General features: G+C 33.3%; 1 protein-coding gene across 1 annotated transcript; it reads right to left on the reverse strand.

The window, feature by feature from the left end:
- Positions 1–2,291: 2,291 nt before the first annotated feature.
- LOC118733047 (nose resistant to fluoxetine protein 6-like) lies at positions 2,292–22,037 on the reverse strand. The gene is made up of 6 exons (XM_036462224.1): positions 21,428–22,037; positions 10,071–10,282; positions 3,708–3,916; positions 3,432–3,583; positions 3,217–3,371; positions 2,292–2,669 (listed from the first exon to the last, which is right to left on the reverse strand). Exons 1-6 carry the CDS (start codon positions 21,732–21,734, stop codon positions 2,292–2,294), a joined length of 1,413 nt encoding a protein of 470 aa, XP_036318117.1. The 5' UTR covers positions 21,735–22,037.
- Between the last annotated feature and the right edge of the window lie 5,124 nt (positions 22,038–27,161).

A 27,161-nucleotide genomic window follows, 5' to 3' on the forward strand; every position in this document is an offset into this window, starting at 1 on the left:
CCAGACATTGAGTAACCGGCCCTTAGGGTACTTATTACGTTGGCCACTAATTCAATTGATAACTTTTTCTGTGAAAAATTAATGAAGGCTTTCAAACTAGACTATTTTAACCAAAAACATAATATGTAATATTATGAAGAAACATGGCATTAGTAAATTACCTGCGCTTGAGGGAATTTGACCTAAATTTTTAAGCTTTTTAGTTGGGACCGTTTTCTCAATAACCTGTAACTTTAAAGTTCACTTTATATAATGGTTGCATTAAAATTTATGATTGCGTCTAAAGTAAAGCATTATATCATCGATTTTATACTGGGTTACAACAAAGAAACATACATACGACAAAAACCAATAATAGAAATGCTTAACTTATAGCCATATTTTTAATACAACCTTTAAATATAAAGTGAGCTTTAAAGTTAAAGGTTGCTTCATAAAACGTCTCTTAGTCTAAAAAAATATCCCTTTAATTGAAAGAAATCGGCCAGTATCTTAAACAAAGAGCACAGAACATGAAAATGTTACATTAAAAAAAAAATTATCGCTAGGTCAAAATATTTCTTCCCTTAATGCAAAATAACCCTAAAAATGATGAATTTGTTTTTTGTTGGTCAAAACACGATCGCATCATGAAAATCTGCATGGGCCAAAAAGGCGATCAATTGAATAGTTTTACTTTAAACTTAAGAGCAGGTACATCCAACCAGTTTAACATCTAAAAAAAATCCACTATACAATTTTTTGATATGAATTTGCAGTAAAAAGTTGATTTTGATGATTTCAGTCAAATGATAACAGTTAGACCAAGCCAAATATATTTTTTTTTATCAACAATAAAAGGCTTATCCAAATGCCAAATAAACCAATAGTTCATCCTATTTAAGTGAATTTGGTATCAACCGGTTGATCTTAACTTCAAGGATGTTTATGAAGTAACAAGTGTATTAAAAACTAGTAACAATCAGATATCGGAAGAAAATGTTTAAAAATCATCCCGAATTTTTAGCCAAATCAAATTTGAACATTATTCTACTAATGCGCCAAATACACCACATAATTGGTTTGTCAAACTTGACGAAATTGATGTCTGGTGATGATAGTGTCTGGCGCGGTTCGAAGGCTTAGCAAACCCCATGAAGGATCTTTGAAGAAAAATCAACATTTTTAGATTTTCTGACCGCCATGTTGAGGTTTGACTCAAGAATTGCCTCTTTTTCAACAATATTTTTATCGAGTTGGGTCGTAGGTGAAATAATGGAAAAATACGAAAATTTTTTACATTGTGAGGGGGGAGAAAACTAAAATCTTTGCTTGGACGAGTCATGCTTGTATGGTGTATGGCGAATTGAAAAAGTAGGTTTGTCATATCGCTTCTGTGGTGCGAAATTTTTTAAATTAAGGCAGCTATTTATTTTAGCAAAAAAAATAGTTGGCTTGGTTTAACTGTTATCATTTGACCGAAACACGAAGTAGTTAAATTTACACTTTTTTCAAAAATGTTAGAAAAATAAAAAAGGGTCATTGATCCTTGTAGAGGGCATAATGACGATGACAACGACACCAACAAATTGTCTTTTAGAAAATTTTTTTAAACCTTGACTTTTTAGTTTTTGAAATACAATAGTTTTTGAAATTCTGTCCACCAGATTTGTGTGGTGGATTAATATCTGTTGTTACTTGATATTGCCGTGAAATGTTGAGGAGCCGACTTTGAAAGGCCACCGTGTCGCTTAATCGTGTAAATCTTGATTGTCATTTGGCATCAACAACTGAATAAATAAACAATCGATTAGGTAGACTTGAATCGTGAAGATTGTACTGAATGTTGCTCATACGACGCGTGTGTCGAAAAAGAGTGATTTTATTTACTGGGTACGAAAGTAATATAAAAACTGAATAATATAAAACTGCCTGAAGAGGAATTTCGTGAGTAAGATAAAATCCACTTTTTATCTAGAAATATTATTTATCATGTGGTGCTTGCACCAGAAGTTTTAGGGTTCAAGTAAATGAAGCTTGTAGTAATTTGTCAGCACAAGAGAAAATTTTCATTCTGTTGGAAATTTTTCTTGAACCACAATATTTTATAATATATTATATTCGCATAAGAATGCTTTTTCGATTCGAAAAAGTACTCGAAAACGAATCGTAGACGGCTATCTTAAACGACTTTTTAGCCGGTTTTTCTTCGAGAATATACTCCAGTTACAGTTACTTTCTGATTGATGACAAGATTAGTGATGATAATTAAAAACAGCGTACTAGATAAATTTTTCTCAAAGTTGACCTAATTATTTGAGCACAAGTGTATGTGCGTAATAGAAGTATGTACTTACAAACTTATCCGTGTTGAAATAGTTATTTACATAGAGTATATTAAGCCACCATGACGCCTGACAGCGCTCCTGCTCACGTCTGATGCGCTCTGGCCATAACGGACCGCTGCCGATGCTCGGAAACCAGGTCATGTAGAAGCCGATAATTGCCATATAGGCCGGTGTTAGGCGAATGTAGCGGCCAATGTACAAAATCAACGGATTTATTTGACCACGACGACGATGCAGTTCGACCAGCATAATGCGACAGAACAGGAAACCACTCAACAACAGAAACGTATCCACAAATAATAGCGAATTGTAGAGGAATGCAAATGTGGGGAATTTCGTTTGCTAAGATGTGTGGTGATTTGCAAACAGGGAAATAAGAAAAAAATATATAATATGTAAGTACAGTATTGGCCATATCTATAGCACCGCGATTTCAAAGTCCCTAAGGGAAAATAATTAATTATTAATGGCAAACAATATCTCTTAATACCGAAAAAAATTCTAGCACTTCTAAGAAAAAATTTTGAAATTTGGGTGAAAATTTGTCGAATTTTTTTGTAGCTCTTTAAAAGATTTAAAATTTGTTGAATTTTTTTTTGTAGTATTCTATAAAGTCTAAAACTTGGGTTTATATGGTTTTTGTTGGAGAATGAACTGTATTTTACTTGAAAATTCCTAAAAATAAAGAAATAACTTTGAATGGGGGGTGCTATTGTATTGGTCAATACTGTATATATATGTACGTGAATTAATACAAATGTCAAGCATTCAGTAAACAATTGTGAAATAGTCATTAAAGCTAACGGTTTCAAGCGATTAAACCAAAACTCGTTTTTTATGCGTATGTATGTATGTATGTACATAAATTAACATTAGTCGTCATTATTACCTCTGCTACGAACGCCACATTATAAGTGGGACTGCCATAGATAAACGACAGCGCATGCCCGGCAAGTATCAACAACATTGCCATTGCTTTGATGCCGTTTATCGAGTTTAGCCCCATCTGGTCTTTACTCGCCTGAAACAGTTTCTTCGTATTCTCTGCAATATGAAAAAACAAAAATATCATCCAATCTACAGATATGCAAATATCACACCCACCTATAACTGAGAACGACAACAATGCGATTGTCAATGTTTCTTGTTGCAATGCGCGTTTCGAGACATCATCGGCACTTCTCGACGCATAAATCAAGTAGCAATGATAGGCGGTGCTCAATGTGGCCAGCAAAATAAACAGAAATAGCACAACACTGCAAAAATATTAGAATTAAAAAAAAAAAATAGCAAGCAATTACTTAAGCCATTACCTAGCATATAAATATAAATATGTAAATATGTACATATGGTTGTGTGTAAAATGATTAACCCACTTACGCATAAGCAAACATTCCACCATCGACGTGCAACGCCCTGCCGGATCCAACGTTGCTCAGCTGACAGGCCGTTTCGTTGACGCTCAACACCGGGCGTTGCAAGTAGTTCTGCAAAAACAGAGCGACATCGGTGGGCTCACAAGACGCTGGCACGCATGCGCCCCAATGCGACACCACCACCACTGCTGCATCACCAATGCTTTTCAAGGCCTGCAATTAAAAGCAATAACAATGACATTAATTCGCTTTTTTTCATTTTGGTTTTTTGGCAAATTATGACTGATTGATGTCAATTTGTTTTCATATTCTCTATTGCACATATTGCAACCGTCTGAAGAGCTTTAATATGTGTTAAGGCGTGTGTTAGCTCTGGGCAGTAATCCGTTGATATTTTACCAGGGGTCAAGTTAGTAATAAAACTGGTGACATATTACACAATAAATAATTCCTTCACTTATACAAAACACACTTTAAAGGCACACTATACGAAAAATCAGAAATTTGCACTTTAATTTTATTTCATTTTTGGTTATGTTGTCAGTTACATATTTAGCGATAACTTCAGCCATTCCATTTTATGGAAAAAACATACATAAGTATATAAGTAAAAAGTTATCTATGTATAACTATATAAAATCGCATATTTGCTTCACAGAAGAATTTAATCAATAAATCAGTATTCAGTATTTTAGTGCTAAAAAATTTTGGTTCATTTGTATTTTAATAAACACCATATAAATCTAAGTGTGAAACTGTATACGAAATTTAGGAGAAATCTGCAAAATCTCATAAAAATTGCAAAATTTTTAATAAGAAGGATGCAGTTTTATAGCCCATTCAATTTTAGTATAAAAATGTCTTAAAATTTGCGTTGATTTTTGATGATAAAAAAGAGAAAAACGAAATACTGGACTATAGTACTCTCCTCCGGGTGCATAACGGTAGGAGGTTTAGTTGGGTTAAAGTCTGAAACTGCCGATTATTCACATTTTTTACAAAACCGGTTTTCGGATTTGGAAAAACCGGATAAACCGGTTTTATGTTACATAGTTTTTATGCAATAAAAATACTTATTTTGGTATGAAGTCATGGCCAAAAACAGAAAAGAAATCAGTTAAAAACGCACGCTTGGTCTTATTTTTATAATTTATTCCATTTTTTCTGACTTTCTTCTGTTTTGAGTAGTGCTCTTGCCACCCTAGCCGAGTGCTTAGAGGTGCCTACTGCTCCTCGAGAGATCCCAGGTTCAATTTCAATTTCCGAGTATACTTCTGCTATAAAAAAGCAGAGCACGAATTTTACGAAAAGCTCGGCCAAACACGTAGAAAGCCTTTAATCGCCAAGCATTCATCCCCAAACAACCTGGGATGTACTTTTAAAACTATTTAGGGGCTCCCCTTAAGCTCGACAACTTGAAAAAACTTAAATCTTCTATTGGATTTGGATGATATGAAAAACCGGTTTGTTCGATCAAAAAATTCGGTTTATTCGATATTCGAAAAATCAAGATTCCAAAAAAACGCCTACAGATTCCCAAAAAACCGGTGGAAACCGGTTTGGAAAAACCGAGTTGGTCACCCTAGTTATTAGCCACGTTGTATTGGGGTCGAGAAATTTCGAAAAATTTAACTACTTCCAACACTTTCCGTACTGTTTCATAAACTTTGTACAACAAAGGAATTTTTATGGACGTCGACATATCGTACTACAATTCAAACATATTCTTTTTCCCACCATTTATTGCGATTTTATATTCCAAGCTTACACAACATCGCGATGGATATATATCCCTGATTTAGATGTTAGCATTCGTTATGCATAGATAAAGGAACAATAATGTAGACAACGTATTTGCATACATATATATATATGTATGTATGTATGTATGTCAATAATAAGCCAGTTGAATGTCTCTTACCGAAATTATTCGCTACGTGACTATAGCGGTAATCATTTCAAAATGAAAGTACGCATAATAAGCAAATACATACATATGTACATATATATCTATGTGTAGATATGAGCCGTTTATTTTGAAAGTGGCATAAGTCACGTTTTCGAAAAAGTCGAATTAACGAATAACAGTAATTACATTTTAACGGCAACTATTCAGTAAAAAAAAAATAAATAAGATTTTTTACACACACACAAACATACGCTCACAACATTAGGACCCTGGCGTCAGGATTTTTCTTAAAAGATCTTTGAAATTTCAAAGATATGATTAGTTCCGAAAGATATTCAAAAAATTTAGTGCAATATAGAATAACAACATAAGGACCAAATAAAAGAGAAAATTCTGCAGAATTGAAATATTTTAAATTTTTTGGTGCAAATGGAGAAATAGCTAATTAAAATTTTGTCCTTGAGCATCCTTGCAAATTTGCAATATTTATTTTTGAAATAATTATAGTGCAAAGATTAATATACACACGACCACATCTTCGAATTTTGTCCTTCTACTTTAATACCTACAACAAATAAAAAACTTATTATAAAGGCAATTTCAATACCAATTCGTCCTTGTGAACCAAAAAATTTAAATATTTTCGAATTCTAAAGAATGTTTGCTTTCATTTTGTTCCAATATATTTATTGTAAATACATTGCACTGAATTTTTTAAATACATACATAAGTTTTGAAACTAGTCAAAACTTCGAAAAAAATAAAAATAATTACAAAGGCAATTTCAATACCAATTTGTCCTTGTGAATCAACAAAGTTAAATATTTTCGAATTCTAAAGAATTTTGTTCCCATATTTTTATTCTACATTGCACTGAATTTTTTAAATGCTTAAGTTTGGAACTAGTCAAATCTTTGAAATTTCAAAGTCCTTTAACAAATCCCGATGCCAGAGGGAAAAAACCTAAAACGCATTTTTACTCTAGTTGGCCCCCAATTTCGTGTGTATAAGTAAAAGTAACTTATTTATCAATTTTAGTAAATCACTGTCCTTTAAAAACATCACTTCAGTAATATGCATCGGACAAAATTGATATGTCAGTAATTTTTTTTTTAACTATTTTAATGAAAAGTGGTAATTTTTTCAAGACTATACAAAATTGTTTATACTGAGAAAAATATCCTAAGTTGACAAATTCAAGTAAATCTTCTCATAAGTTAGCATCAATATTTTCAAACGCGATTTAAAACCAAAAAGACTTATGCCACTTTCAAAATAAACAGCTCATGTAAGGGTATGTAATACTTTAGTGATGAAGATAATTATTTTAATAATTTTTGGATGCTAAAATTATTTAACTGTATATGTGTGCAATTATAAAAGTCATCCTAAATACGCAAAATGAAAACAATGCATGCAAAATGTATAATTCTAGATTTTTCTAAGCAAATAAAAGCTTTTGCGCTTAGGCAAGTATTCATACAAACGTACACGAAGTTACACTTAATAATTAGACACGTTTAACCTGTTTACTATCCCTAGTAGAAAATATTCCTAGAGAGGATTAATAGTATCGATAAAATATTTTACTTTGTGTTGTCCATATATATAAGTGACCAAAATTAAGATTTTACGAGTCGAATTGGTTTTAGTTTCTTCAATACATATGTATGTAAATATAGACACTTTTCTTTATTTACGATGTGTCCATTCATATGCATGCTCAAGTAAACAACGTAATTATAAATATAAATTATTGCTATCAACTTATTTTAATATTTTTCAAAACAATCAAGATTGTTAAGTCTAGACTGACCACTACATACATACGAGCTACAAATATGTATAATTTCTTTAGCCTACACTTCATTCCGTATTTCATGTGACAAGTCTTCATAAGTTAAGACCAGTCTTCATTGCTTAACTCGTATTCACCTTAGTTCACTCCCCATACTTTCTTTCTTAAATAAACTTCCTCGTGTCGGAATCTATATTCTTATTTCTGACCTCTTGAAGCGATGTTTTCATGTCGTAAGAATTATATGACGAATTGGAAAAGAGACGTGATAAACTCCTAGACGCCAAAATTTTAAAATATCGGAAGAAAATTAACCAAATGAATTGGATATAAATTGCCTTAAAAAAATTTAGCATTTCAGCCTCTGATTTTGAAGTAGTCTTAGCCGAATGCATTGAAAGTTGTTGAAATTATATGCAGAGTCGGATAACTGACTCGTATTAGGACATCGTCTTGATAATAAAGTAATTTGCTTACCATAAAAAATAAGGATTTCCACTACTTTTAATTATTAAAAAAAAATTACTTGTTAAATTTCTTTTAGAGCACATAGTTGATTTTCCGATAATAATACATATTTATGTTTCTATATATTTGAAGATACAATGCAAGCTCTATAACTACGGCGACCATCCGTCCTATATTATACGGGACAGTCGCCTTTTTTCGTCAATTGTCCTGGTAATTTATATATTTTATTATACGGACCAAATGTTCTGTATTTCTTTTAATATCCCGTATTGGTCACATATTCGGTATTTTGGCGCCATGACAGCTCATTAAAATGGCAATGCCTACGCACCAGCTTTTATTTTTAAATCTGGACGATTGTGATTCGAATCGAGCAGCACATATAAGCCATTTATTTTGAAAGTGGCATAAGTCACTTCACAAGTCACAAGATATACCGTTTTGTGTCATTAGTTTATGACGATAGAGCGATTTACAGATGCATTCGGCTACAAGTAGCCGGTCATTTAAGCACATGAGGTACTTTCAAAATAAACGTCTCACATGTAGATGGTTTCTGAAGTTATTATAACATTGCCTAGAAAAACTGGGTATTTGTGTGTATAAATCGAAATAAGACGTTAATGATAATTGTTCAAATTACTAAAAGTAATTTCACTAGTATTTAGCTTTTCCAAGGTTTTTTCAAAGCATGTTGAACAGGTATTTAGCAGCAGTAGAGCAGCTAATTTTACTTTTTCGAGAATTTCGTCTTTAAATTGTCATTTTTGTTTACATTTTACTCCAAAAAGAAATTTGCAGCTCTCAATAAAACTTTTGGTTACAAGAACGGCAAAAACTGTGATAGTTTTCTAAAATGAGTCATCGCTATTTTGTTATCGAGCCTCCGACTTATCGATATTCCACTGTACATACATTTTAATATAAAAACCCACTTGTTTTTTTTTTCATTTCATTTATTAAAATAGTCTCCTACGCTCAAGAACTTTACAGCATTTACCTTCGACTTATCATAAATGTACGTCAAATAGGACCTGGACAGCATATCGAAACCATATTGAACGATCAAATTAGCACATTAGTATTCCGCTGGCATAGCGCTTCACCAAGTGCTTTAAAACTTTGCGATCAAAAAAGTGAGTAAGTAAGTATTTACGAAGAACACATTGGAACGTAATTACGATTCGATGCAATTAAAGAAGACCCCGTTAAGCTAACAACGGTTTCTCCGCGCAAATTATGGTAATAAAATAAAGTTCGGCTGGCTGGCCATAACCGATCACCAAATTTTAGCATTACATAACCATGACAATATGCATACATAAATAAATAAAGCGTTTACAATTCAACTTCAGATTCTTTTTAAGTTCATAGCGATTAGCTAATTAGAGAGCAAAATAAGTACTATGTATAAAATATCTATGTATATTTATTATTATGCATATAATGTCTGTATATTATAGATATTAAAGAAAAATTAATAAATAGGGCGGGTCTTCATGAGAGAAACAGAAGCCAAACCAACAATTTTTAGAAATATTGTCTGTCTATTTGTCCGTCTGTATCCATCGAAAACTAATGCATGAAATTGAATGCAGTTTTCACCGATGCATTGCTAGAGGTCCAACTTAAAATATAGAAAGAAAAAATAGAGAGTTGCCACTTGTGTGACAATTTCAGTTTAAGTAAATTGATAAGATAAAGTAAATATTGCAATATGGCCGCAAAAATAAACGAGGTTTAAAAAGGCTTACAGCCGAAAATATTTTTGTTGTAGGTTGCCACCTGTTTGAAAATTTTAATTTATTTTAAATGGTAAAATAAAATAAATATTGCAATATGGGTATCAAAATTAAGAGGTTTAGGAAAGTTTAAAGCACAAAAATACTTTTAAGGCGCAGTGAAGCCGGGCATTTGCTAGTTGATAATAAAATGAATGTACATTCTTATTTACGGTTAGCATATATATGTGTTAAATGCTCATTTACTAATACTCGTACTAAGCCTAAGAGCCTGTGTGCCAATCAGTAGCAAAGTTCTATTGTGAAATTTAATATGGTAAGTAAATTTTACATTTCTGTTGTGTCGTCTCGTCAATTTTTTCTTCTCCTAATTGTCAAAATTTACTAACCGGAGTACTTTGCTATTGCAATTGGCACATGTTCTAAGTATTATAAATACATTCTTACCTCTTTTTGACGACTGCCCACCGTTTGCAATGTGAATCCATCCATTTTTACGTCTACTAAGCAATATTTTGAACGCACTACAAGCTCACTAGATCCATTTCCGTTTGCATTCGAATAAAAATGTCGCTGATCTAAGCATTGATCGAAATGTCCAAACTGATGCAAAACACCACTTTCGATACCAGATGTGGATTTGGCCATTGCATCGTACACTGAAAGAAAAACATAAGTAACTAAAGTAGGTAACTCGCACATGTACATATTGAAGACAAAGTTATAGTCTACGGGCTGTTTCTACGCATTCAAGATCGATATACTTTTAAATGTAACATAACTTTTTCAACAGCGAATTAAGTAAAAAATTTGATTTTTTTAATAAAAATGACAAAAAATATTGCTTCTTTTTCTAAAAGTTAAATATGTACAAATCGCTAACTTGGGGTGGGGATCTGCTAAGTCTAAATTTTTAAATTTTTACTGCATTTCTCCAATTATTTTACAAAGCAAAGCAAAAAAATCTTCATACGAATCGATAATCGACGTTGGTAAACGGTTTTCGTATTCTTTTGAACTCTTTGCCTTAGTTCCCTTTTTTGACCATTTTAGAGCTTCTGTAGAAATCGTTATACATGCATGGTCTGACATCGACATATTTATTTGGCCAATGGCGATTGCACCACTAGAGTTGCTGTAAGTATCTTTACGTTCTGCTTATAGAAAGATGGCCAGATCTATCGCGATACTCTGCATGCGACCAAATTGGTTCACCTGAATTTCTCCTCAACTTGTGGGAACAGGAAACTGATATGTTTGAACTCGGTTCCAAAATTTGTATAGCAGGCTACTTTCCCTAGCACTCCCTCGCTTCCTTGCTTCCCAAAACGCTGTAAAGACTGACGTTGTGTTGCCCAAGAAATTTTTTAAATTTTCGACTCAATTTGAGTGAGTAAGATCTATAATATCTACCAAATTTTCATATATCACAAGCTGTAAAAAATTTCGCACATCTAATCTGGTAGTCAGTATTTTTATCCGATCTTTAATCCCTTTCATTTATTCATTTTGAATCGATCAGTGAAGATTGGAATATCTTATATTTATCGAAGGATTTGCGTTCACTGAAATTTAAAGCCTCTATATACATATAACCTCAACTTTTTCTAAAATACAGCCAGCCTGTTCGACGCCTTAAGCCTTAGAGCTCTCCTACCTGCAGACAGGACCGACTAGACCCCCAAGACCTGAGTTTTCAAAGGGCCTGGATTTTCTTGAAGAAACAAAATTTCAGACGAATTGATAAGCTGAGTTATAATTATGGCTGATTGGTTAGGGGGACTACCACTCCCCAGAACATGGGTTAGACCCTGGTCCGTGTAACATCTAAATCAGAAAAAGTTTTCTCTAACACCGGTCGCTCCTCGGTAGGCAATGGCAAACCTCCGAGTGTATTTCTGCCATGAAAAAGCTTCTGGTTTCTGATTTTTGCCGTTCGGTGGCGGCGTAAAACTGTCGGTCCCTGCGAAATTTGGTTATCAATTCAACGAAAAATGCAAAAAACCGTTGTCTATTTCAAATGCTTTTATCGAAAAAACGTGGAAAATATTCCTAGATTTTTTTTATCTTTCACTTTTTTTTGGGAAACTTAAAACCTAAATATACTAAAGCACAGATATTAATTAAAACTTGACTGATTCATTGTAATATAAAAACTGGGAAAAATTACTTACTTCAATACTTTCTAAGTACATGCAAGCCTTTATTTAGTCCTCAAATTTTAGCTGAATATTTATATTTTTATAGCAATATCTGTTAAACTAGCTCAAAATACAAATACCAAATCACTGCATACTTCATGATAGAACAAATATTACGTTGTTAAAACTGCTTGCTATTCTCTATTATTTATGAATGTGCAATATGTACCTATGTACATTAAGGTGGTCCTTAAAAAATCAAATGAAGAATTTTTTAAGTCTCACCCCCTCAATCGGTAATACCACTGTCACAGTTATTTATCACACATAAGTTTTGGTCCCGATTGGAGAAGGTTAAGGCGTATCGCTTAGGGGGCAAAGACCAGATGCGTCTAAGGACTTAAAAAAAAAAAAAAAATTGTTTCATTTAATGCCCAAAATCGATACTACTAAAGTCGAGGATATCACATATAAATTTTAGTTTCGATTGGAGTAGTTTAAGACGTCTTTATAGGGTAATCTGAGCTTTTACGACCTTGTGCGACCTTAACCGACTTCAATCCGAACCAAAATTGATATGTAATATCTTCGACTATAGTAATCGACGTAGGGGTTGAGGCTTAGGAAATTTGATGTAAAAATTTGCTTCCTACATTTAAAGACCACCCTAAAGTACATATATATGTAACTATGTACTTGCCGGTGTTTGTACAAAAAAAAAAATTTTCTATCAAACAAACTTTGAATGCCAATATTTTTCCTGAGTATAAACAATAAAGGATAGATATTAATATTGACATACACACATATCTACATTTGCTTATACTACATATGCAAATGCCTTTATAATTATATAGTCGAACAGTATTGTGTTCTCATATTAGCATCTGCTACTGTCTGTATACATAAGTACGTACATAAATATGTACATATGTATGTATCTACTCCATATAAATATGGAACTTATTTATGTACATACACTATGTAAACACATAGCATTTGTCTGGTGATGTTAGCCGCCTATTATCAGCCACATCTAGCAGCCACATCTAGCAGCCACTTCTAGCAGCCACATCTAGCAGCTACTTCTAGCAGCCACGCGCTGTATTGTATCAGTCATAGTGTTTCTAGATCAACTACTGTCGCGCATGCGCGTGATTTAATCTAAATGCATCCCACGTAAAAATAAGCGCAAATCGCAACCAAACCAACGACAAAACCATTCAACAGCTACGCTCGTAAATATTTAACATTAGCATAGTTTTTACTACATACATACATAGTTAGTGTCTGACATTCTTTGTAGCAATTAAAGAATTTTTAAGCAAAAGTACAGACGACTTTACAGAAATTGAAAAAATTAACTGAAATAACACGCATTAAAAATAAACTGAATAGCCTGTAAACAATTACATAAGTCAATGTAACATATACCCACTAACGCAAGTTCTTGTAGTTACTTTTCATGCTAGTTCCGTAAAAAAAAAAAATTTGTTTATGTGTTGAGTGACACGCTTCTGAATAAAAACAAAAAATATTGTTTTGAACGCAAACATGTCTCGAAACTTATTTATAATGGGCGCGTTCATACGACGTACTAGCTGTTTGTTTAGCTCAACTGCTACCAACCTGCTGGCAACTGTTAAACCCAACGATTACCTACGCCTTAGAAACGGCTTGATGAAAGCTGATAAATGTAAACAAATGAAATTGCAATAAATGGAGATTGTTTCGTCGATAGTATTTCCAATTCAACGCTGAGCTGCCGCCGTGTTGAAAAAGTCGGTCAATGTTATAACGAATTAAGCAGAGTATATTATAAAGCAAGCATCTTAATAAACATAAACATATTTAGAAACGTAGTTTTATTAGAAAAAAATATTTAGTTACCTTATCACATCAGTAATATAAAATTGAGAAATCTCGTTTTCAGCTGCCACCAAACAAAGCGGCGTTACATTTAATATAAGCGGCGTAAGTCTTTTCGATCAGCTGTTTAGGCTGGACACCACAGATCGAAAATAACCGTCACCAAGTGTCTCGTATGGTGTTTACCACTGGACACAAACACTCATCTCTCAAGCAAAGAGTGTTTCTCGTCGTGGCAAATCACTCTGTTTGATCTTTTTGTGTTTTCCGTTGTGGGTTATTTATCAACTGCTAAAATTTCCCTTGGGCAAAAACACTTTGGCAGGGACTTTTATTTTTAAGTGTCTTAATTTGTGGGTTATTGTAGGACTGAAAAATATAAGTGGGCGTAATAAGTGGAAGCAAAGCGTTAGGCATTTCTTTACACGACATATACGTACGTACACATACATACATGTGGGAACATTTAGGACAAAGAAGAGAGCGCATACATTCTTAATATGATACACCGAAAATAAGCTATTTTATTTTAGTGATGAAGAAAAGGATAAAGGCAAAGGTAAAAACAAAAACAAGAACAAAGATGCGTAAAAATTTTAAAATTTTACCAATATAAGGGCAAAGGTGAAGGGGAATATGTAGATGTAGAAAATGATAAACATAAAGATGATAAAGATAAATACTAAGAAAGAGATGAGGATGAGTAAAGATGAAGATAAAGGAAGTAAGATTAAAATAAAGGTAATTATAAAGAAAATGATATAGTCACAGAGACTCAACCTGGGAACTAGAAATGTTCGATATTTAAGAAAGAATCGATGTCATGAATCATTCTAATTCACTTCCGTAGTCCAAAAATCCCGAAGTGGTGCCGAAGATTCCGATAATCCCGAAGAAGTCTGGAAAATCACGGATTTGTCCCGAGGATCCCGATAGCGGATCTTAAATCAATAAGGATTTAAAAGCACGCAACCCTGCCACCGCATGACCGTCATGGTTGACGTTGCTTATATCTCTCTCTATCTCTATCAACAGCAAATTTGATATGTTTCTGCGCACTTCTACGGTACCCGCGTACACATTCGTGGGCAACCGCGCTCTAACACTTATTTTCCTCTTCCAGCGATAAGTGTTCGTGTCCAACAGCAACGGAAAAAGATATGCAAATAGCCCTTTCCCACTGAGAGGAGCACACATCTAACAAAAAAATCAACCAACTGTTCTGTTTTGTGGGTTATTTTTTTCTCTTAAATAGGGACTGTTATTTTGAGACACTTTCAAAGTGTTGAGGGATATTTTCGACCTCTGCTGGGCACAACACGTTGAATTCAGGTACCGAACAAATTTTGCGATGGGAACAATGGCGGAAAGTAGTTTTCAATTATTCATGCTTTTCTCATTGAGAGGAAATGTTGTATTTTCCTCAAAAATTTGGTTACTTGCAAGTTACAGGAGAATACGAAAACATAGCTACATATACTCTCGAAGGTTTGCCATTACTTGCTCACCGGCGACCGCTGTTTGATAAAAATTTTTGATGCTGGTCAGACCAATAATCGAATCGGCAAAAAAACGGGAAAAACAATCAAAGTTCACGTGTATTTTGAACGGGAAATCTTTACACGCCTTGGTCGAGCACTTAATATTAATATTAAGGGCTCAAATTTTCAAGGAACATATTTTTACATATTTCCCACAAAATTCCGAGGTGGGAGTAAAAAAACAAAAAATAGTCGCCGAAAAAAAAGCACCCTAGTACATATCTTATTTAAATTAACGGTTCTAGCAAAAATTGCCGCAAATATTTTTCGATTTTATTTAAGCTGAATTTACATGAGGCGATTTTCTAACCGATTCAACATTGCTTCAGGAAAATCGCTCCTGTAAATGGTGATTCAAAAATCGCTTGCCTCGAAGTAGACAACAAGTCAATCGCAAGTTTATCGACACATGAGTGCATGAGTGTGATTAAGTGCATATGCATATGGTTGTATGTACATGTATGTAAGTATGTATGGTATTTCAATAATAAGCATCCCAATTCTATTGACTATAAATGCAGTAAAACCAGTTTTATAATTACGCATAAGCCGGTAGAACATTAGTTAATATATGTACTTATGTACATACATATGCATATGTAAGTACGTACATATTTACATAAGTATGTATGTATACATGCACTCCTACATATGTATATGTATGTATTTGATTGTGAAATATTTCGTTTGTAAACTTGCATACAAAAATATATCGCAAACATTTACCTATATGACTTCGTTTATAACAGTGCGTTCAGTACAATGTTAGTTCCTCGAGTTAAGGTAGTCTTTCGCCCGGCGTTCAAGATAGGATAGATTGATGACTATCGATCAGTTGAGATGTAGTAACCCCGGGGCTTAGAACGGTACCATGACATAACTCAGATTTTAAAATTTAGAAGTATGTCACTCCTTTTACAGTGACATAAAGCCAATTTTTTCATTTGGGGTTATGTCACTTCTTATAAGGTGTCATAACCCCGATTGGGATGATGTCACTTTTGAGCCTAAAGCATAGTTTCCAGCTCTCAATAAAAACAAAAACACATAAAAAAACCACGCAAGGAATTATTTAAGAAACCATTTTTATTCATAAAAAGCTCCATTTTTAGAGGTATTTTCAAATCGGTCCAGCTCACGTAAAACTTAATATTTTTCCGAAATATTTTGGTGCAAGTCATAAAATATAATAGATTTTATAATTCCAATGGAAACACAGTTCAGATTATTTTTGTATGGGGAATGATGCAGTCTAATTTATATACGTGCATATGTATGTATTATTTTTGATATCATAGTTTGCATTAAATTATTAGTTAATTTAAAAAAAATCTACGCACTTTTGTTTTCGTTTAAGTTTTGTAGCTATTACCGTCGCGTACAATGACATTTAGTGCTCCTACTAAACATGTGGATATACATACATACATATGTTTAGTGAGCGACAGTTGTTAAGCGTTGTAAAATATAGTGCAATCGACTAATAAACTTGGATTTAGTATATACGTGTGTACGTACATACATACCCTGCAGAAAAAAAATATCAATTGATAAAAAATAACCAACTTGTAGTTAGCTTTTTTGCAGGATTTCCACAAAATATATAACTTGTAGTTAGCTATAAAAATCTAACTTGAAACTAGTTGAAAAGTAATGCAAACGCAATCGGAAGATTATTTTCTTTAAACGCGTTTCTATTTAAATATCCTGCACTTCACAAATACTTTTTCCAATTGAGGACGAATAAAAGGAAGAACGAAATTTCATATTATCATTTTGAAATTATGTCTGACGGAGTTCGAATATGGGGCCACCTATAAATAAATAAAGAAAAAAAAATAAAAACATTTTATTTTTCCTATTGATATTTTATGTCCAAAAGTAGTTAGTTGCAAGTTAGTTACATCAAATGCAGAGGTAACCACCCTTGACTATTTCGCGACCATCGCCATACAAATATAGTTAGCTTTCCTCAGAAGAAATATACAAATATTTAATAATAGTGGCCTTTAGTTCCTTGCTAATCAACTTAAAGTTAACTTATAGTTAGATATATTTCCCGCAGGGTATGTATTTAGATATGTATGTAGGCTTAAGTAATTAGTTCAAGATGAACACACCGGATCGACCTTCGTTGCTCAAACGTCACTTGATGCAGATATAAAGCAATTTTCATTTGAATGCACACATACATGGAAGTACTATATGCTACATATGTGTGTATGTATGTAGGTTTGTAGATTTGGAATATATGTAAACATGTACATACATAAGTAAATGTGACACTTGGTTGCGCTCCGTTTCAAATTCATAAGTTGTTTCAAAAAAAAGGGGATTACACGCTCCGATAAATTTGTAAGATTGTATGTAATCTTAATATTAATACTTATGTACGTACATATATACACATCGCTCATTAACTTCAATAATTTCATAACTCTAAAAAGGTTAACACGGGGAAAACTGCTTTAAAGTTTTGAATTTATATATGTATGTATGAAGTAAATGTATACTCCCATATTAAAAATGAATACATATTTTATTCTAGTGAGCTACTGAAATGTTTACACAACATAAACGAAAAGGTAGCGATAATTTCTGCATAACATTAACTCAACTTTTGTATTTTTTGAATAATGACACTATTGAAGTAAATAGCTCTGGTCCAATGCTTTTCGTGTAAAATCCTGTAAAAATGTCAAACAGCAAAACTACTCTCTGATGTAAGAGTAAAAAGTGACTAACAACAAAAAGTACGGGAACAAAAAAAAGCAATTGTTCTCTGTTAAAACAAGTGATCGCTTGACACTTTTCATGATTTCACGAGGAGAAAAAATTCGGCTAAAATCTTGCAACTTCATTCTCTATACATAATGTGACCAACTATTTCATAGCTCAAAGAAGTACAGGACCTGAGAACAAAAAATTTTGTAAGTAATGAAAAAATGGTAAAAGCAAAATATGCAGTGTACCAAATCCAACAAAGTTAATTTTTTAATTAACAAGTAAAGAAGTAGATATAAGTTGGGGCTGATTAAATATAGTTTTTTTTCACCTTTCTTTAAACTATGTACTGGGCTTGGTAGAAATCGATAAAGCGCTTACCGAGCATAAGCGGTGTCGTGCCCATTTTCCGAAAATCTATACATATAATAAAATTTTTACAAGCCGATGTCTGTACATACTAGATATTAAAGAAAAATTAAAAATCAAGAATTTTTAGAAATTTTGATTGTATGTCTGTCTGTATAGAAATGGAAATAGTAAGCAGTTTTCACCGATATATTGCTCGGGGTCTAACTTAAAATCTAGAAGAAGAAAAAAATTAGAGAGTTGCCACCCGTTTGAAAATTACAGCTTTGCTAAAATTGATAGATACATTAATTATTGCAATATGGCTGTCAAAATAAAGAGGTTTAGGAAAGTTAGCTACAGGGAATATTTGAGGAATATTTTAAATATAACAATTCTGGTGTTAAATTAAGGCGGTTTAAGAAAGTTTACTGTCGAAAATACTATTTGAAAAACTTAATTAAGTTAAATTGACAAGATAAGGTAAATATTGAATTAGTACACCTTTGAAGAAAGTTCGCGGTATGTATGTAGACTGGAGTTATAAGAATATAAATTAAATTTCCATGAGAAAGCCGAGTAGCATAAAAAATAAAGAATGCTTCATAATGTATATGAATATTCTTATTCATCCCACTGTAGATACATATTAACAATCATCCAAGCGGATGCAAGTTAATTTCCTAAAAAAAACATTCAAATTTACTCAACGTTTATTTGCTTAAATATTTCCCCTTTTGACAAAAGCAAAGACTTTTCACTTTATGTACTTTTTTGTGAATAAACAATTTTAATGTACATAAGAATACTTGGCACTTTTTAAGTGTTTACTCACAGAAATGCTATAGATATACATACATACATACATACATAAGTATGAATGCACGTATATACACACAGATTACATACCTATGTATGTATGTACTACATGCATTCCCATTTAAACGCTTCTACGCAGACGGGGTCGCTAACGCTATCAACAAAAATGAAGCGCGCCAAAATAGCTTGATTAATATTTTGGATACGTATTATTGAGTAAATAAGCAGTGGAAGAGAAGCATACAAAGAACATTTTTTAATACCCTTTCAAGAATAAAACAGGCGTTCTCTATGCATCAAATACCGACAACAGGGATTTTCCTAGATAATTTCTATTTGCTATTGGTACCATGGCTTACTTAGCCGCATGAGATTGTAAATATTCAGATTCACATAATAATGCGCCGCACGTGTTACGAAAATCAAAATTATTCAAATAAGTATTTTGTCAAAAAATTTAGTTATGTATGTACATACATAAGAGTACATATCGAGGGCTTGTAAGCCCAACATTTTGCGCAGAAAATTTACCCGGAGGTTAAGCTTACTTTTTATGCATAAAATTACGTTTACATATAACTATAATCTCAATCATAGCTTCTTTATTAATCACCCCGTTTACAGTTGCAAATCTGAGATTATTAGCTGTCAAATTTGTTGTATGTACTTGTTATTCTCCTGCACCACCGTGATCACTTTTTTACAGGGACGGTAATCATTATAATTTTAAATATTACAATTAATTTTCGCTCAAAAATAATAATTATTATTGATTTTTATTATTTCGCTCCACGGAAATGATTATTATTTGATTTTTATTTTTTCGATCACAAATAATGATTTTTTTATAATCTTAATTTTTTCGGTCAAAGATAATAATTATTATTGAATCTCATTTTTAAACTTAAAGATAATATAATTATTATAAAATTGAAAAGGCCATACAGACGCAACTTACTGAAATGTTGACTTGAAATTTTTGGGGCTTATTACTTTTATTAGGGTATCGCTACCTCTGAAAAGGATACGTCGAAAATCACTGTAAATTACAGTAGGGCGTAAGTAAACAAATACGTGAGTATAGTTAAAATTGTTTTGCGGCGATTTCACCTTATTGATTTTTTTGATTAATATTTAAAAAATATGGATTATTTTCCGTACCTGCTTTTTTACGCTACATTAAGAAAATTAAATATATTCAAGTTTTGCTTAGTTTTACATTTGACATATCTCCTCTTCTTCTCAAAAATAATCGATAAAACTATGTTAAACACCGAAAAGTTATCGGTTTAATCTGAGATTATTTTATAATAACAGATTAATGAGGAACGAATTTCGTTTGGCTAATTTATACATAAATGATCAGAATGAAAAAAAGAAATCGATTAAGCCATGTCGGTCTGTCCGTCCGTCGTCGAGCAAAAATGGAAATACATATCTCAACGAAATTTGGCACGTAGGTTGCCTTTTATCCAAGGTAGGCTGGTATTGGAAATGGGCGAAATAGGACAATAACCACGCCCACTTCTCATATAACGGTATTTTCGAAAAATGCAAGAACTGCGATATTTCCATAAATATTAGATCTAAATTGTTGAAAAATAGTAAGTGAAGTAGAATTTTGGTAAAAAAATAGTATTATTATGAAATTTTTGGAAAATGGGCGTGACCCCGCCCACTTATGAAATACTGTATCTCAGTGTCCGCTTCATCAATCCTTATCAAACTCGGTACGAGCGTTGCCTAGGGTCTACTTAAGAAATCTGTTGAAAATCTTTCAAATCGCCCAATAACCATGCCCACCTCCCATATAACAGTAATTTACAGTAACACGAAAACTGCGGTAAATCAGTAACTACTGAATCTAATTTACTTAAAATCGATGAGTGCAATAACCACTCAGCAGAAAATTTTTGGTAATATAAATTTTTGGATAATGGGCGTGACGCCGCCCCCTTATGACAACAAATGTATATCTCGATAACCGATTTATAAATTTCTACCAAACTCGGTGCACTTTATAACCTTGGTATGGAAAAGCGATTGCTTAAAAATTATTAAAATCGGATTAAAATTACACCCGCTTCCCGTATAACCGTAAATTTTAGAAATACGAGAAGTCCGATATTTCAAAAACTGTGGACATTTATATACTCCAAGTTAATACTTACAACCATCTCTTACCCGGTTATAAAAAGTTCGGGTTCGTCCGAACTTATACTTCTTTACTTGTTCTAATTACAGATTAGGTAGTTAAGCTCGAAAATGAGAATAATCTACTTAAGATCCAATATCTTCTCCCACAACTGGTCGATGGGCGGTTTTGCAAAAACATCGACGATATGTATATTAGCGCACTTACTTGCAATAGCCCATTGTTGGCCCCGCAGAATGCCCCACAGCGTAGTATTTAAATCTTCTCGACACTGGGGTCCTCCAACTTTGTTAAGACTATAGGCGAATAATTGTCGTTCGTTTGGTGTCAACACTGCACCTTCGTCCTCGAAAGGATGTTTGCCAAATACATTGTCTGTGTACCCTACATCACGCAATTTTTCAGACGACCAATCCAAAGGCGAACCAACGCCGCCGATATTTTTCGTAGCGCAAGTGCTTAAAAGGAAGCTAAGCATAAGCACGAACGTAAGCATTTGTTTTTTCCGAGCCATGGCCAATTGCTTTCGATTGTTTGATAACTGTTTAATATATTTCTTTTCTAATGTAGTAGAGCTGCGATTTTTTGAAATCCTTTAACTACCAATTTATTTATCACAAAATACTTTTAAACATAATTTGTTTCCTTGCTCTGTTTTTTTGTGGTAATCAGCGGTTGAAATTAAAGTGATTGTGTTTTTTTTAATTTATTTATTAAAATAAAACCACTTTCATTAGCACTTCCTTTCTGGAATTCGGCGATCATTTACTGTGCAAGTATTACCAATGTGTTGGTCTTCTGCACTACCGACCGTGCGAGCCGCGAATTAAAAATCAACTAAACTCACGCTTTGCCTGAACAAACGGTTTAAGCCAAGTTTAGCCGAATCAAGTTGACTCGCTAAGCTGCTCGGCGCTATGGATGAACGCCCGATTCATCGCTCGAGTGCGCACAGCTACAAGTGTAAGTTCTGCAGTGCGTCAGCCAATTTAAGTAGCTTGCCATTTAAGTGCATTCTAAAATGTTGTCGAGTTTCTCCTCTCCTTCTTAGTTCTAAGTAAATGAAATTCTTGCAAATATCGCCCTCTACCTGGATTTAAAATAGCAGCATCGTTTATTATGCAAACGCTATGATACACATCACCTTTCTCGAACAGTATTAAATCTCAAAACGTGAGATAGTGGGTTAATTGAAAGAGCTCCTAACTTAACAAGTTTTTTAATTTTGCAAAGTCTCAAGATGCTGAATTACAGACTCGGTGGAGTTCTGGAACTTAAGTAGATCACGTAAGTTGATGCCAATTCTAGCCCCGCAAAGAAAGCTGTGCCCGGAATCCTCCTTCTGGCTTCTTCTTCTTTTACTATGCTGAAAGTATTTGCCTCAGAGCCAAGAGCTAATCGTCATCTGGTTGTCTGAAAAAATATCGATCTGTGGTAGAACACAACATTCCTTGCCGATAACAAAAACCTCAGCCGGGAAATCACTTGCTGAATCTGGACGCCGCGTAGACATTTCTATTTAAAAGTCCGGCATGACGTTAGAGATGCTCTTTCCACAATCCAAGCTCTCTCAGCCTCAGAAAACGCAGTTTCTTTGATAAAAATATCTATCGATACCAAGTGACAGACCACGTTTAAGACTCTCGTAGGACAAGATCTGAAAGCCACGGGCTGAACTTTGCACTCTGCTTAACATTTAACCATAGCTTCCAAGTAAATATCAATTCATTGGGCTAGATCACGTTGCGTTCAAAGATAGTAGCGGAATGCCTTACCTCTCTTTCATCCATCGTGAGATATATGTATGGTGAATATGTGTGCCGGGCTATAGTTATATTGCTCGAAATTGTGTTACTAATGAGTTGGCAAGAAAAGGCACTATCCAGTCGATCTTAACGCGAATAGGGAGAGTATGCCTACTTTTAATTATATGAAGACAAATTTACTCATGTCAGCCTACCGAACGCGAGGCGGTAAAGGGCTCTTCTTAAGCTCACAAAACCGCAAATCTTAATTCTGTTGAGTGTATTGGCAGGACACTGACCGATTGGTGTTCACACGGTCAGACTAAATATCAAATCGCTTTATAGAGAACGATTAGATGAAATCATGCCAATAATTATTGTATAGCTGCCCAGCTTATGCGGGTCTTAACACCTTAACACCAGTCAGGTGAAGTTAATACGTGTCAATATTATTTCATGTAAATTTTCCTCTTCTAAGGGAAGCTGTATCAGAAGGCCTTTCCATAGGAAAAATGGACAAAGAATCGAGCTCGGAAGGCTAAAAAAATTTCCGCCATCCCTTGTCAATTTTGGCTTGTAGACAATCCGGTTCTGGCGTTGTGCCATCTTCAGTATCACTTTTTGGTTAATGGTTCAGAACTGAAGATGGCACAACGACAAAATCGGTTTGTCTCCAAACCAAAATTGACAAGGGATGACGGAAATTTGTTCCGAAATATGTCATACCTCTGGCGGAAACATCAACAATCAAAAGGAAACTATCTTTTTTACTAATTTTGTCGTATCTTCAAGAACGTATTAGAAACAAAACAAATAATTTAGTTACATTTTACACTTAAATTACAAAAAAAAAAGATAAGTACAACGCACAAGTTGACTTTCACTTAAAAGAGAATACGTAGTTTCGTACATAAGAATGATTCCAAATGCACTTCTGCATAACTCGTATATATACAAATGTGATTAAGTGCTTGGAAACTGTAAACCACTTCATGTTTTGACGTACATACATACCCAGTGGTAAAAAAAGCAATGTATAGTAATCGAAAAAATAATCGGTAAAACAGCCGTTTTCACATTCGAAAATGCGTTATTTTTTCCACGTCGATGTCCTAGGAAAAGTGGGGCATTCATTTTTCCATTACCAGTAATGCAAAAATGAATGCGATTTAATATGAAATTTTTGCGACTTTTTGGATACATTCGCATTCTGATTACATATCAAACAGAAATAGAATCTAAAACTCATTGGAAATACATTACATTATTTATCACGCATGTAATACATTACCACTTTTCCCACTGGGTATGTATGTAGGTACATTTGTGTCTTGTTGTTGTAGCAAAAGCCTGAACACGCAGTACTTTTCTTATTTTAAAAGCGATATATGTATGTACGCTTTTGATCACCACAAGCAAATAGCACGTTTTCTAAATTTGTTAAATTGTTTACGCGAAAATTTCATTCAACAGTAGAGAAATGAAACTCTAACCTTGGCATTACACGTCTTTGCAAAGCAAACGAAATTAACGAATGATTTAAACTTTCATTGTACATATTTGATTGAAAAACAAAAACTTGAAATATTTGAAATAGCCTTATTTGATGATGAATAATGTGCTTTCGACCTGTTGTTAACTTGAATGTGGCTTAAATCATTTAAGTACATATGCACATACGCACATATGTACATTCATGAATTTTGCTGAAAAATAAAAAAATGGAACTGGAATTTGCCCACCCGCAACTCGCCGAATAGCTTTATTTAAGCAATTACAGCACACAATTCGCATCTCCATAATTGCCATAAGAATACAGTATTAGCATAAAATCTTGACAAGTCATATTTTACTTACGCGCTAGTCAACTTAATGCGCAGGCTTAAATGCAATTCAATAACTGTGAACAGTTACGTACTTGCACACATAATCTAAATATTAGAATTTCCGAAAATGCAGTTGAAATTTAAGGCACTAGTACGGTTATATGCATCAGGGATGTTACGAATGTCATATATTACACATTCGCGTATGCGAATATGCGATTCTTCGGAGTGCCAATATGCGAATGCGAATGCTAATTGCGAATGTTTAGGAATAACATTAGGCCATAATCAACTTACTTCACTGTTTTTATTAGGCAGGCTGCACTGAATTATTTGTAAGATCCGTCAATTCGTCTTCAATCGAGCTCCTATTTCACAATTTTTTAATGTTCCCAGATTCCACATCCGAGTCTTAGATTTTGCTTGAGGAATATAAAATTCCTCTAGGATAGTGTTGGGAAGTATCGAGTACTTTTGAGGATCGAGTTCTTTGGTATCGATACTTTTAAGGATCGTGTATTTTTCAGAGTACTGAGTACTTTCTTTAAATATACACTTGTTGTAACATTTCAATGATTAGTGTAGAAATCTGGCAGCACTTTATTCAAATTAATATATTAATCCCAAATTACGTCAAATGAGTGGCTACTTGAAAACTATTGAAACTTCAAATTGAGTACAACCATTTCTAAATACCGGTAAATATAAATAAAACTCAGTACTTTTAAGTATCCTAAGTACATGTATCAAAGTACTTTCGAGTTCTTTTGTGAGTACTAAGTACTTTTGAGTTCTTTTAGGTTCTGAGTACTTTCGAGTTCTTTCGTGAGTACTAAGTACTTTGGAGTATTTAGTATCGATACTTTTAAAAATCGGGTGCTGTCGATCCTTTTGAGAATCGTGTTCTGAGTACTTTTGGTAACACTACTCTAGGATGTTTGTAAGACTTTAAGCAGAACTGGCTGAACAATCAAATTCGCGAAATTAAAATAATGCGAATCATTCGCATAAACAAAGGAGAATGCAAATATTCTTAACATCCCTAGTATGTATGCATATATGAAATTAATTACCGGTTTCGCCAATCAATTTTAAAACGTATCAAAATTTTCCGAGCAAAATTGTGTAATTTTAAATTGTGAACGGCTTAAATTTATCAGCCTGTCAAACTTTAAATATACACAATTGATTGGTGCCACCGGGCAACAGATTGTTAAAATTATCAATGGCAAAATTTACTCCCAAAACTGTGTTAGTTCAAATTCTAAGGATCAGATAAATTTTAAATTGATTGGTGAAAGTGGGGACAAATATTTCAAATTTAAATTATTAATATCCTTTAATTATAATTTTTTATTTAACATTTTTTGGGGCAGAGCTTATTTTTTCAACGATATATAATATATGTATATGGATATGTATGTGTGTAGTTTGTATGATTGTTTAAGGATTTGCCAAGTTCTGGATAAAGATCGAGAGAATTCCGGTCATGGCAAAAAAAGGATTTTCCGAAATTGAAGAAAATTGTTAACCTTTTCGATGTATGTATTAGGGATGCCAATCCCGGGATCCCGGTGTTTTTGAGGTTCCGAAAATCCTTCGATTTGCTTGCATTAATCCCGGGATCCCCAAAAATTTTAAATATCGAATTGATAGTAGGAACTTGTTTATGAATTTTGAAGTATGAGTTTCATAAAATGCCGTCTTGACTGCAATTAATCAAAAAGCTTGAAACTTACTTTTAAATTGCAGCCTGAGCATTTTTTGAAGAAGATTTAAATGAATGTACTCATAGCGTCGCTAATGTAAACGAAACCAGAAAGTTTTAAGAAAAAGAGCATAATTTCTTAAATCAATCTACTCAAATCGAAAAAGTTATTATTTATCCGACATGCTGGTAAAAGAAGTTCAAATATTTTGTAGTGAAGGATATAGGGGTCATTAACTTCAAATGGCTTATGACTACCTTTAAACAGTTGAGCCTAAAAGTGTTGAGGTCGGAAGATGTTTTTCATGAAAAGCTTTTGTATATAACAAGTTCAGGTCCAGATTAGAAGACTCCGCTTTAAATATTTTGCCGCTCTTACGTACACATTTTAAGTGTAATAATAACCATGATAAAAACATAGTAAGGTAAAACCGTTCTCTCAATTCGTCGGCCATGATTTTTTTTTTTTGAAGTTTGCCAACATTTTAAAATCATATGAAAATGAGAGTAAAAAAAAAGGAATTGTTCAAAGTTGTTGTGCTGTGAGATTGAAAATGCGAATGTGTGTGTGAGTTTGTGTGTAAAATTTTAAAATTAAATTGCTTGCAAACGTCAAGAAATAGAAAAATTTCTCTCAGCGGTTCTACCTTCTTATTTTTTTT

This window comes from Rhagoletis pomonella, unplaced genomic scaffold (assembly GCF_013731165.1).
Source record: "Rhagoletis pomonella isolate Grant_MI unplaced genomic scaffold, Rhpom_1.0 Rhpom_scaffold_00001, whole genome shotgun sequence".
Classification (NCBI taxonomy): domain Eukaryota; kingdom Metazoa; phylum Arthropoda; class Insecta; order Diptera; family Tephritidae; genus Rhagoletis; species Rhagoletis pomonella.

Bases quoted from the DNA above. Each gene is read 5' to 3' on its own strand.
- LOC118733047 (XM_036462224.1), bottom strand. From the start codon at position 21,734: ATGGCTCGGAAAAAACAAATGCTTACGTTCGTGCTTATGCTTAGCTTC. The intron at 3,917-10,070 runs GTAAGAATGTAT...TTTTAATTGCAG, and splicing joins TGGGCAGTCGTCAAAAAGAG to GCCTTGAAAAGCATTGGTGA. The intron at 2,670-3,216 runs GTAATAATGACG...CACACATCTTAG, and splicing joins ATGTGGCGTTCGTAGCAGAG to CAAACGAAATTCCCCACATT.